The sequence below is a fragment of the Photinus pyralis genome, unplaced genomic scaffold, assembly GCF_008802855.1.
Source record: "Photinus pyralis isolate 1611_PpyrPB1 unplaced genomic scaffold, Ppyr1.3 Ppyr1.4_LG1, whole genome shotgun sequence".
Lineage (NCBI taxonomy): Eukaryota > Metazoa > Arthropoda > Insecta > Coleoptera > Lampyridae > Photinus > Photinus pyralis.
This window is the reverse complement of record NW_022170249.1, coordinates 9,495,645-9,509,840: the sequence shown is the minus strand read 5'-3', so window position 1 is coordinate 9,509,840 and position 14,196 is coordinate 9,495,645. Positions and strand designations below refer to the sequence as shown.

Genomic DNA, 14,196 nt, shown 5'->3' with positions numbered 1-14,196 from the left:
ACACCCTCTTTTCCATTAAGTGTCTATTTCGTCTCTAATGGTACTCTATAACTATAATTGTTTTAATTTTTAAAATTAAGCTCAGGGCACAGCTGGGTCTCGACATAAAGAAAAATCCTGACGTTGACTGTAATCACTCAAATTAAAAGTTATGCCGTAATCAAATTCCGTAAATTCCAACAGAAACGCTGCATAAATTTTGAAACAGATCAGAGATATCATTCGGGTACAGCACACTTAAAGGAAAAATCTGACATAATAATTAAATGAAATTGAAACTGAGTTTACTAGTTATTTATTATACAAGATAAAGGGATGTTTTAAACATTGAGTGAAAGACGTTAATTCACGAGATGGTTAGTTTCCCTTTATTGTCGTGTATAACACAAAACTTTATTTTATAGCAGAAGCCATATAAATCATTGTAAAGCCTCTGACAATTCTGAATTTAATTTAGAGACGTCAAAAATAGCAAGCTTAGGTACTGCCGTCGCGGTCGATTAAATAGAAACAGAATTGTTATATGTTCTGAACGTCATTTTATATCGTGCATTTGACATAAGAATGACAGATATCATTAGAATGCACAATCAACTGTTTCACTTTATCTACCCTGACGGTTAAGGTAATCACATTGGGGATTTACGATAATTCAACCGTTTTAACCGGATTGGTAGAAATTACCATAGAAACAAGTGTGGCAATAATTGTAACCATAGCAAAATCTACCAACCCGGTTTAACCGGTTAAATTATCGTGAATCCCCTTTATCTATCCTTACGGTTAAAGAACGGTTTAGCCTACTCATTCAAACCTATTAAAATGACATTTTAACATAATATGCTATAAAATTAAAAAAAAATATTAAACAAAAGAAAGATAAGTACAAAACCTGTAATAAAACATCTAAGGCGAACATAAAGCCTTTTTGTACACAACCCGTTCACAGAACGGACATAGAACCGAATAAACTAATTCAAGAGATATCTATAATTACTGACGAAACACACTTTCACAAAAACTTAAAGCTTTTACAAACTCACATTTTTTGTGTGATGCTTGCAATTAAATCTTCCAACTACCCATCTAACGAAATTGTGATTAAATTTGGCTGACCGAGTAAGTCTTTCAAACCGACTTGAAACAACAAGCGTATAACATTTCACGCAAGATGTCATTCACCCGAGCAGCGGGGTCTTTCACTTGCTCCACTTATTTAAGCATTCATCAACTCCACTCTACTCCACTCCGTTGTTACACGAAGAAAAACGAACATCTAACTGAGTTGCCAAATTGATTCCCATACATATGCGCACCAGCGCGGCGCACGCTTATCATGCAGGTGTCATTTTACCAATTAATTTGCCCAACAACAGTTTTCACATCGATTTCAAATTAAATATTTCCTTAATTATGCGTTCCTTGAATTTCAGACACTGATTAAATACAATGACAATCCTTAAATGACACAAATTCTAAATTTCCAACACAAAAAACAAGACATAACAATGACCATTAAATGAAATCTTCAAATTCCGTGCTCATTTGACAAGTTTCCCTCAGGTCCTAAACAAAGCAATTAAGGATTTGGTGCAAACCTCGACACCATATAATAAACCAAATAACGAAAGTAGTAGCGCAAGCCGCAATAGGGGCCAATATAAAGATCCTATAGTGACACATCCGTAAGGACGGATGATGGAAAAAAGTGGACACAAAACTAAATGAATTCTTAAACTATTGAGCGATTCTGTAGAAACTTCAATCCATAAAGCTATACTACGCTATCTCATTCTTTAACACAAACACACAAAAACTGAAACCCATTGTTAACTAACATTCGGTTTGTTTGTCAATGAAGCCTAATTTAGAAAATTTATATCGATTATACTCTCTCATAATAAAAGTACGCGTTGCGATGAAAAGCACTTAAAATCTTTCTTCGCGATATTAGAAAGTTTCTAGAGTTTCAGTTCTCGCACATTTATTGGTTTTTTAATAGCTCTCTAGACTTTCTTGACAATATCAAGTGGAATGCCTAAACTATTTTCTTTCATTAAAACGTGAAGTACCGACACAAACTGTTTTCAATGAAAGGAGCACATATCAGTTTACTAGTGCCAATGCTCGAAAAGCAAGGGGACCAATCGATAGCGACGAGTGCGCAGCATGAGATGAACTGATTTGCTGCTCTACGCTAGCTATTTCTAGTTACTTATGGAAAACAGCTTTTGGATAAAAACATGTTTTTTTATTTCAGAACTTGCTGAACGCCAAACGGATAGACATAATGTCGGAAAGATGAAAATAGCAAATTTTAGGTTACCCGAATGTTACAGTAAGTACCTAGCCATTTAAATTAAATACCTACATCAGACTATTCTCACGAATATGAACAGGTTTGCCAATGTAGGAAGAGCAGGACATTTTGCCAAATCCACTAAATACCTAAAGAAACTTTAAAAAGTAGTCGCCTGTGATCCTGTGAACGTTACCAGCTTATAAAGAACATGACACATTCCCGTACGAAATAACTGTACTTATTGGTTTCCAAAATGAAAGTTTCTAGAATTTGTATAGGTATTTCGAATTGAGTTCAGTTTTTTGTTCAATTATTTTCATTTCAATCTAGTTATCCATAAAAATGATAAAAATGCATAATCGTATTCAAAACAATGACTGGAAATAGTACTTATGGTAGGTTGTTAAAAAACGAAAATAACAAGTGAAATAAGTAATATAAAAATAATTTACAAGTTACAACAGATACCTGTAGGCTGTAGGTATGTTAAAGCCGTCACAAACGTTTTCTCAGTACATTTTTGAGACCTTAACACTGAATTGGAAGGTTTGGCTATCGTTTTGAGGGTCAATTGAATTCAAGTTCTTTTTTTACACAGCAAAAGTTCGACAATTCTGTGAAAGTTGTGTGGTTGCTCTCCATTTTGTTGGAAGTAGAGGTATAAGTATAACTCTTCTAATTTGCAAACTTGTTTTTTTCCAATACCCTCAAAATTGTGGCTAATGTTAATTCACTGTCTGTAACTAAATCTCTTCAAATTGTTGGGATAAGCTAAAAACATTGATTTCAGTTGCTTCACTAATTATAAACTTGCCTTGTTTTATTTAAAAACTAGTTCATGGCTCCTAAATTGACGATCAAAAAATGTATCAAAACTTTGTAAATGATGAGTAACGGGCAAATGTAGGCCATAGCAGCTATCAATTAGCGAAAACCCGAAGTCTCTAGGTGGCTCAGGGGCCGAGATCTCGATGGGACAAACAGACAGACAGCACATAGCCAATTTTGCAAGTTTTTTAATACCTATCGCTTTGCAAAACAAACTTTTTTTGTCAAAACAATCAAAAACTAACGATTCTGCACATTTTAACAGCAGCGTAATTAAAAATTTATTCTGGGTCGAGTTAGTGTAAAGTAGGCCTGCCCACATTTTATTTTATTGTAAAGCAGATTTCGCGAAACAAACGTTGATTATAGCCAAACTACAGATGTACGAAAGGAAAAAACCAACAGTAATTAAATTTATGAATTGCTAGAATGTTATTAAACTGTGAGAAATCAAATGTGGGTCGGGCAATGTGAAGTTAGCTTCGCCCATTTACAACGATTTTTTTGTCAAAACAATCAAAAACTAACAAAAAACAAACGATAATACCCCAGTTTCTGGATTTTTTATTGGGCAAGGCTAACTTCACTGACATGTAGCTTGGTGTTAAAAATTTCCCTATTGAAAATCGTAGGTATGCGGTTCTTCTTGTTATGTTACTCTTTTACTTGTTTTACTCCTGGTTGCCTTATTTATAGGCTTCAAGGCGGATATATAGGTACCTTCACTGCGCGTTTAAAATACAAACTCCTGTTTTGGGATAAAACCCATTTGCAAGTGACCTGTGTCGATTATATCATTATGTAATTCACTTACAATAGATTGATTTAGCGTAAATAAATTTCATTGATGTAGATCTAAGATCAAGGGAGAGTAATGAAAAAAGAGTGCCAAAACGCGTACACAAATATTCAAATGTTCAGAATGATAATTCACGTTACTTACAACCCTGAATATCTAGACTTTACGAAAGTAAACTCCCAGTTTAACAAAACTCCTATCAACAATGATCGATTAAATTAATTACTGGATCTTAAAACAAGTTCCCACAATGCAGTTGGTGTTCCGAACACAAATGCGCACGTGTAGTGCCAAATACAAGTAAAACATATAAGGCGACGCTTACCTTAATTTAATAAGATGCTATCCAGAGAAGTGAGCTCAGTTTCCGGATCCATAAATCTGCAAATAAATGAAAACTCCCAAGCTGCAGAGCTCCGAATGCTCTGATCACAAGTACGATACTTAATTGGGCAATCGCTTCAAAAGGAAGTGGAGGGATGCCAATAGCATACGAAGGGTTTAATTTGATCATGACTTCACAGAGCTAGCAAGATAATAAATATAGATAGTGACGTTAACAAAATTACTTAGAAGTGATCGCATATAATCTGGAAGGGGCAAAAATAGTCATTGATTAATACGCTAGAAAGTGGTTTCTTGGTTAAGGATCGAATCTTGTTTTCAAATCTGGTGCATGACCCAGTGACCCAATTTCAGCAAATGACGGCTGCTTAGCATATGGAAATTCTGTCAAAAGGTTTTGGCACGCGGGCACCGATGATGAATTTACCTACTCCAAGGTTATCCACATGCGTATGTAAAACGTATCCGGAATTTATACTTAAAATTGAAATGGAACTGGTAACATAAATTAAAACTGACAATTGAAACTAAAACCCTCTTTAAATAAGAGCGCTAATTATAGATGAATGTGCAACAATCAAGTATCCCTTTCAGCACTAGGTACTGGTAACTATTATTGTGTGGTTAAGATGGGGGAAGTCCTAGTCCAGTAGGCATAAAGGTGGTAAGCCAAATATAAAGACCACTCTTTGATAAATTTAATACACCTCTCGCCAGGAAAGATTGCCGGTCACAGCACACCGTGTGTCGATTTACAATCTATGTTTTTCTAAAGGTGTGAGCGACTTCTGGGAGAGTATCGTGTCAATGTTGAACAAAAAGACTTTTCGTTTAACATTGGGACGATCCTATTCCGGAAGTCGCTCGGACATAGATTGTAAATCGACACACGGTGTGCTGTGACCGGCAATCTTTCCTAGCGAGTTATATATTTCGGTTTGGTTGTCACTTAAGTTGGTACCAGTCACTTTCTAGTTTACTACTAAAGTTGGTACCTGTCAAAAATTTAAATAACTTAACACCTGTTGGTCGCACGGATTAAATGTCGTAATTTTGGCCTTTTTGGCTTGTTTGTATGTTTTTGAATATGTAATCTGTCAACATCCTGGTCAATTTTGTTAATAATAGAGCTATGCTTCATAACATAAATTTAATCTAATTAATGTGATCACCAGTTTCGGACCAATATAATAAATTGTAAGTTACCCTTATCTGTAGTATCAAATAATCACATTAAAAAAACCTTTTTAGTTTCTGATGAAGGTTGCAACGTCAACCGAAATATATTAAATTTAACAAAGAATGGTCTTTAAATTTGGTTTACCACCTTTATGCCTACTGAATTAGAACTTCCCTCATCTTAACCACTCAATAATTGTGCAACAATCGTCGATAGAGAATTGCAAATATCAGCCAATGATAAGCCAGAAAAAAATGCAATTGTGTCCTCCTTAGTATTGGAGCGTTGAGTAAATAATTACTCAATGATTTATTTGCGGCAACTCCGTTTAAATGAATTTAATCGCCAAAAATTAATAACATATATGGGTGACGGCAATTAAAATTCTATGCGTTTTTAAAGTAACGCTTTAGCTAACGTGTTGAATTACTCATTAACCTGATGAGCACAAAATTTTAAATTAGCAGCACTTTACAAGCACAAAATGATGAGATACTTAGAACTTATTTTCTTTCCAGTCGACACTACAGCTTTACGGATGCGGACCTAAATCTTACTTTGTACTGTAAATTCAAAACACAGAGGTCATTTAGGACGTACGTCAAGACGAACATAAAAAACTTGTGGCCAGTGGCGTACCCAGCTTAAAACCCCCCCCCCCCCGAAATTAAGCGCTGAAAGATTTTTTTGGGTAAACTTAAAAATAATCTGATATAGTATGGCATATGGCGAGACTTTTGTTAAAGAATTTTGATAGAAACAACTGAATCGCTCACAACCGCAACTTGCTAAGCTAATTTCCACTAAAAGCGAATGACGAATGCTCCAACAAAAGTCTTATTTACTAAGAATATTTAATCCTTTTACAACCTGTCGATCAGTACTTTCAGAAAAATACGGTTTGCGGAATGCGAACAATTTATTTAATCCTCTATGACATACCTTCCGCTATTACTGATTATGTTTTGAAATTTTGCATTTTGATTCATTTGTGGTGGCTCATTTGTCTGCAGTCATGATCATGAATCATGATCCATATTACAATTGAAAAATATAATTTATGTTTATATTTTGGATTTATTAATTTCAATAACCCCCACTGAATTTTTTTGTGGGTGCGCCTCTGCTTGTGGAACACAAACGCTAAGTTGAACAAGTCCGATTACGAACGAAACATTTTGCAATAGTGAATAATCAACTAAAAAGCAAAAACCAGAGATACCATTCAAACGCGCGCGCGATGTCGTTACGAAGGCAATTCCGACAATTTTAACATTTATAATATATTGTAAACCATTTTAGAATTTTATGGTGAAACAATTCCTCTCAAATAAATAATAAAGCAAATGTGGAATGAACGGACAGGACTTGACCGATCAAACGGCCCGGGCGATTTTGTTAAAAAGGCCCACCACCTCAGCAGACCTACCAGCGAAGTGCAGCAATCATATCTCGCTTAAAAAATACATTTAAATATGTATTATATTCTATACTTATACCAACTATTATGCCGGTTTTCCACTAGACGGATAAAACAAGAACAAAACTCGAGTCAAATAAAACAAAACTGTAACTTTTTGCAAACTTTTCGAAGCCTAGGGTGTTGTGCGACAGTTGGAGTTTTGTTTATGGAGTCCCAAAAGGTTTCGACTAGGGTTTCGACGTGTTTTGAAATTCGAGTCTGTGTGGTTGAAACAGTCATGTTGTGTTTTCTATTTGCGACGTGTGTACGGGTTAAAGTGACCACTTTTTTAACTTGTTTTTCAACGACCGCAGACTATTAATTTTTTTCCTCTAAACATGGTGGTTAGTTACGTGTTGAAAAAATGTGTTCTGATTTGCTCACGATAAGCAGTGGAAAAAGACCGACAACGAAAACAAAATTAGAACAAAACCGACCTCGCTTGATAGAAACAAGGGTTTTCATTTTGTTTCAGTTTTGTCTTTGTTTTTCAGGTTCTAGAAAACACAAACAAAACATAAACTGAACTGTCCGTTTAGTGGAAAACCGGCATTAGAAGCAGATCCTGCAAACCTTTACAATGATAAACACGTTCCGGCAGAGCGGCCCTTTCGGGAATCTACCGCGCTCTGCTTCTTGGTTGTGACACAGCCTGCTTGTTGAGGCCACCGCGACCCTGGGTCTCAAGCTAACACCAGCCTGATGGCTCAGTCCGGCCCTGGGACCGCTAAACGCATATGACAGTATATGCTTTTTAGTCTTAAAAGGCGGTAAAAAGGGAAATCTAGAATGATATTTCTATGTAACCCTAGTCCATACGAAAAAAGCCTGAAATGTACATACCCTCCCTACTTGTATACAAAAAAATCTAAAAAAAGGAATAATTAGCAAACGGTTTGTTTTGCTCGGAAACGTTTTTTATGGCACAATCAGAACAAACCCAACACCTACCAAAGTGCGCAAAGTTAGCAGAACATCTAAAAATCGAGATAATTTCTAAACGATTTGTTTTGCTGGCGAACTTTTTACGAGACAAAGCGGCACAGATCCACCTATCTTCTAAATTTGTTCTGCCAACTTTAGGGAGCCGTCAAAGTGGACGCTTTCTATTTCTATGTCTACGCACTATTGTATTGTTTTATTTCCTGATTGTTCAATAGGGAGGTTCAAAACGCATATACATGAGAATAATATCCGTCTGTAATATGCCAAACCAGAAAGGGCAAGTATTAAATCCACCACCGTTAACGGGGTTAATAAAATTGGCAACTATATGACATCACACTGGGGTCTCATGCGTCATCACGTACAGTTTGCTTTATTCGTAATGACATCAATAACCTAACAATGATTTTATTAATGGAGAATTTTCTCATCGACGCGACGATAAACCCAATACCGGACGTCCTTCGATCCTTTGAGACGCGAGTAAAAATTAATGTTGCTTCCTAGTTATCAGAGGGAAGATTTTTTGCTCTCGAAGTTAATCACGACCGTTGTTGCAAAAGTATCTCGTGAAGGTACGCTCCAGTTTGGGTTTATCACCAGTTGAAGACTGCATTGACTAACGCGTTGATAAGAAAGCGGCCTGATAAACGACGTGAGTGTCAAAGTTTGAGTAAATTAGAAAGAATGTTAGAAGTTATGAACTAAGCACTTCGCCCTTGATTTCCCGCTAATCGCAACTGTTGTATTGTATATAGGGGACCGCTAATCACCGGTGGCCCTCGCGACATGCGTGGTGTGGGTGGTGACGCTTGCGCAGCATCGCGGCGCCCAGCATCGAGCGAGTGTGCGTTTGGTACGGACGCATAGCAGGAAGACCGTCGGTCTGTAGATTCCTGCTGCAAATAGTTTATTGTAACAGAAATTGTAAGCGGCGCCCGTTAAGAATATAATTCTCTGTGATGCAAATAGTTTAAGAAGTACATTGATGCGATGTGTGTGTGTAGTGTTGAATAGCGACTGCAGTGAAGCGGCCGCAATTTTTTTTGTGAAATAGGAAGGATATTAAACCGGCACGACGTTTTGCTCAGAGGGTGTATGCAGGATGGGGTGTACTTCTTCGGCGGAGGAGAGGGCGGCCTTGGCTCGTAGCAAACAAATTGAGAAAAACCTCAAAGAAGATGGGATTCAGGCCGCCAAGGACATTAAGCTGCTCCTGTTGGGTGAGTAGGGCGGGGGTTCGATAACTCTGGGTGCGGACTCTTGCGCAGCCCGCCATCTACGTAACCCCTTATATACTATTACTTTGATGAATGTAGGGCTGTTTTTTATTCTTTATCTTGTTAATAGGTAAAATTGCGCTTATTCATATTCCATCGTAATCCGTGCCATTAAATACCCAAGTAATGGTTTCCGTATTTGGTTTAAGTTACGTAATTATATATTGCACACACTATCCGCATACAAATGTTGTTTAAACAATTTATTCGCAATTATTTCGTTTGGTTTCTTATCGTTACCTACGCACCTGTATCACTCTCGTTCTACATACATTCGTTTCGACCAAATCTTTGGTTTTCCAACTTCCAAGTGGGTAATCGATAGTCTTGCTGAATTGTATTCTAAATCGAACATCTGGGTGGTTGTACCTACCTAACGTACTTTGTGCTCCTGTTCCTACCAAATTGATTTTTGCACATTTACGTCACGCCACAGAAAAAGTCTACGATTGTCGTGTCGGGCGGCTGTTTACATTATATCCGTTTCACCTTGCAACCAGATCACCAAAGGACGCATAAACGCGATTAACAAGCCTTTATTTTATTACACTATATTTAGGAAGGTGCGATTTTTTCGTTTGTTATCGATCTGCAAACATGAAAATGCAATTTCAGATGGGTTCAACGTTGTACTCCCGATTGAACAATGAATGACTCAAATTCCACGAAATTTTCACTGCACACGCCCATTATGGCCATGATATGGAGAAATTTTAAAACCGTTCGATTTGGGAAAGAAAAATAGCATATGACCGTAGCTCGGTACTCCCACAGTCCCACCCCTACGCACTCCTCAGAAATTTGAAATGGCAACCCTCCCTGTTTGGGAAACAAAAAAATGCATTTCTAAGGTACCTACCCAATTATAGAGTGTTACTGTGAAAAAACATACTCTTTACACCTTCAATTTTGTTTTTTTAAATAAGGTAATAAGGGAGCACCCCTAATTCAAAAAATTGTCATAAATCGTGCAGTGAATGTTATATGGTAAAATTAACCCTTTCAGTGGTGACGTCAGAAAATGACGTTGGCGTCATTTGGGGCGGTTTAGGTACGTACCAAAAGTACGAGATTTACTGTGCTTTGAATAAGTCACTTTTCATGAAATTGGTTTTTATTATGTCCTTCGTCTGTAAACGACCATAATTCAACTGTGTCTAAATGCACAAGTACTGCAATGAAATGAAGTGCAACAGTGTATTCCTCTCATATCACTTAATTCCTGTAAATCCACGATTCCCATTCTATTACGACTAATGCTACAACTAATTCTACTATAAACCCCCTAATTCCACACATAAGTCACTTGTTAGTGCCTTGGCCATTACGCCGTCCGCGATTTAGTTTGCAATGATACATTTTCAATTAACCTCAAAAAATCATAATGGGTTGGTACAGATACAGGTGTTATTTGAGCGGTTTCTTGTTTTTTTTACCCGGCGAATACCTGCGTGAGTTTAACAAGACTTAAACAAGCGTTTTCAATCATAACTCACATTATAAATTGTGCACTGAATGTTCCTCGGAATGTGTGTCCCCCGACTTCTTGGTCATCTCTTGTAAAAGACAAAAAATTTCGTATTGAATTTTGAGAGTCTGTGGATGAGCCCTGCTTGGTTGGAAACTAATTTGTGATTTTAGTTTCGAAAAATCAAGGGTGTCTTTGAAATTTTCAAAAACGAGATACGCGTGTTAAGAAAAGTTGTTGTTTTGACGTGTTTTACTTGTTGAAGGCAAATGTCGAAAGACGGTTGACGGTATTGAATCAGGAACAAACTGGGCTTCAGGTTTCTGGAAATTTAGTAGTAGTAGACATTTTGTGTACTCACTGGAATAATTTACCAATGTACCTTTAGCAAAAACACTAATTAATCGTCTTTCAATTTTTTACCGGTTGCCGTTTAAATTCGAATGTTATAGGCGTTTTCTTTCGGTTACTTCGCGATCATGATTTCAAGATCGTGATTCGTAGGATCACGTTTTACGAAAGAACACGCGAATTTAAATCAAAGTGTGGTTAAGTTTACGTAGTACACATTTGCATTCGAATTACGTATTTTATGTTTGGATCATAAATAATTTAAATACAGGTGGAAGTACTTGCACGATTATGCTCCTCTTCGTAGTTACAAATATTGACTAACCTAACATTTGAGAAAAACTATCCTTTCATTTATAGGTTAGGAATTCGTGATCATAAAACTTTTATGTTCAGTTTGTTCACGATTTTAGCAATCATGATCATAAGATCACAGTTCGAAAGGACGTGATTTGACCATCCAAACGCGTTTGGATCACCGAAAGAAAGCGCCTATGGTCACCGAGTATAAACAAATAGACAAGAGAGGCTCACCAATTTGGTTAGTTTTGCGACTTTATATTAGTTTGATTCGTAAGGGCAATTAGCAATGAATTTAAATGCACACAATAATTTCGTCGAAATGGCGGCACAGTTTTCCTTTTTAATTCGGCAATTAACTTCAACTTTAGTAATAAAAATCTTACGCCGCTGTTTAACTCTTCCGTATACCTCATATAACAATAGGATTAGGTTGGTGCTGTTTTGCCTCAAACCCGTGGCATAAACGGTCAGCTAGGGTTGTAAAATTTAAAGGCTTGAGATCTACCACAGCGCTTGATTCGTTAAGGGCATATAACGGGTTGCTTTTGCCCTTTGGAAGTTCAAGTTAAATACGATTTTCGATGTAATCAAAAATTTCAAAGGTGACTCGACAGCAACTCATTTTTGATCGCATAGTACAAGGGACACTAGAAAGAAATCTACCTAGCCATGAAAAAAAAAGAAATTAAGAAACTTTGTGTCATATTTTCTTATTCTACGACCCAAATGATCGATGAAACGGTTGCGAAAGTTGAAGTCATGGTTCTCCAAGATCCGCACTATCGGTCTGACATTGGGAATATCTGAATCTAGCGCGTCCATCATAATTCACGACCATTTTAACATGAGCAAGGTGTCAGCGCGGTGACTGCTGATGAGACTTCGGTGCCCCACTAGGACTCAGAAGCGAGGTGGGAATCCAGATTCTTCACAAGTAAAGCGCTATTTTGGTAAAAAATTTGTGCCGGCAATGCCAAGTACAAGTAAAAATATAATAGCAACGCTTACCTTGATTAAAGCAGGACGTTGACGCCAAGAAGTAAGCTCAAATCTCGCATCCAGTCCGTAACACAACAATCAAAGAATCTCCCAAGTCACCGGGCTCGGTATATATTTAGTTGACTAACGCCTGAAGGGCCTCGCTCTACTTGTAGTCCGCTTCTGTATCGAGTACGATACTAAGTTAGTGCACCACTTCAGAAATAAGTGGTAATCTAGCTCTAGTGGACACAAACAATTGCCCAAAAATCGACCATTTACAGTGTAAATTTTACACTATTGAATTATAAATAAACAATTATGTACGTTAATAGTTAAAATTACGATTTGAGTATTTATCCCTTTAAGAGATGTATACGATACGCTTTACAAAAAAAGAAGAAAAGAAAGATAATATCTCGGTGGTTATATGCCTCGGGTTAATTCCTCCCGTCCCAATTCTTATCTAATCCCCAGGCGTCCATACGGTAGATGAAATCGAGGATGGCTTAATACCCGTTATGCCGTTAACTGATACGAGGTACAGCCTCTAATGAGGCTGGTAATTTGCACGGCAACACGCCCTTGTAGTTAGTATATTCTAGAATTAATATACCATAGTATTTACAGGGAAGGTTCCCGAGGATCCTCTCTACTTGAACGACAGGGCGTAGAAACCAATTAATAACTTGTAACGATGGACAAATAAATTGATTTACGTCGGCTCAACCGTCATATTGCAGTAGCCGCGTGTGAAGTGCAACAATTTCCAATTATATCCTCATAAATGAGTTAGATGTACATCGAAATCGTCGAGTTACACTCGATTATACGAATTCGTCTTAAAATGTTCATTTGAAAATGTTACGCAATCTAAAATGCCGCGCACAACTTATATAGATTTGCTTTGAATGTTCAGCAAAGAATCGTCTCCCACCCAATTTGTCTTAATATATTCGGCAATTCAAAAACCCGAAACGGACCCAACGCAAACTAAGCTTCGGCTGCCTTTTTTATAAATGCAAAGGTATAGCAGAAAAACCGCCCCTCGTGCTCCGTTATTACGGTGTTTAGAACCTGCAACACCGTGGCTCTTTTACACGTATAAAATTTCCTATATTGGAAAATGTGTAAATTCAAAACTTTCAATCTTTTTAAGTCTATATACAAATTTATCACATGAAAAACTCTTTGGAATATCTTTCTTAATTAGTACATTAAAATTTTCCTTCAAAGAAACTACTTGTTCAAACAGTTCATATTTATTTAGTTTTAGTTTTTCTTGCAGTTTGAAACTTTCAATAAACTACATCCTGGACATTTTTATTCTTAGAACGATAAACATGATATAATAAATTATCTTTATCAAACATAAACCATATTTTAAATTATTCAGAGAGACTTACCAAGTCAAGAGGCAAGTTTTGATCTTTTTTTTACTTGTCTCGTAACCAAAAAAACAATTTTTTCTTCTTCTGCCACCATATTTTGTGCAATATTGGAGTGGGCAAATATTTCTGAATTTAATTTCATTTGGCAGTTGTGATGTTTCACAATGTACAGGTTTGAAGTTGTTACCTCCACATTGGTTAAGCCACTGATGTTGATTTTTCTCACTGACTCGTTGACTTGTAGTTGCGCCTTATGTTTTTAACTCGTTGCATGAACTTGCCTATGTAAATACCTGTTATATATTTTGTAGTAAAGAAATAATGTGGTATTGGTATATGCAAAACTTAATTTGGGTAGATTTATGACAATAAAATTTGGGAAAGTTGTGCTCAGATAAAGTGCCAATTTGAATATTGCAGCAACATCAAAATCGATACGTTACCTGAGTTATATTTTTAAATCAATAAATACTGTCTAATGCAGGTAATACAGCGTCTGGTTTATTTATGATGCAAACGCTATAGGTTACAATGTAACAATATAAATAATTTCATGTAAGTTTC

The 14,196-nt window shown here is 36.7% G+C and overlaps 1 protein-coding gene across 1 annotated transcript in view; it reads left to right on the top strand.

Moving 5' to 3' along the window:
• The first annotated feature begins 8,583 nt into the window (after nt 1-8,583).
• LOC116159057 (guanine nucleotide-binding protein G(o) subunit alpha) overlaps nt 8,584-14,196 on the top strand; it is a 165,395-nt gene continuing 159,782 nt past the window's right edge. Inside the window, exon 1 of the mRNA XM_031472062.1 lies at nt 8,584-9,084. Coding sequence (XP_031327922.1) covers nt 8,967-9,084 — 118 coding nt within the window. The 5' untranslated portion in view covers nt 8,584-8,966. The remainder of the gene's footprint in view (nt 9,085-14,196) is intronic.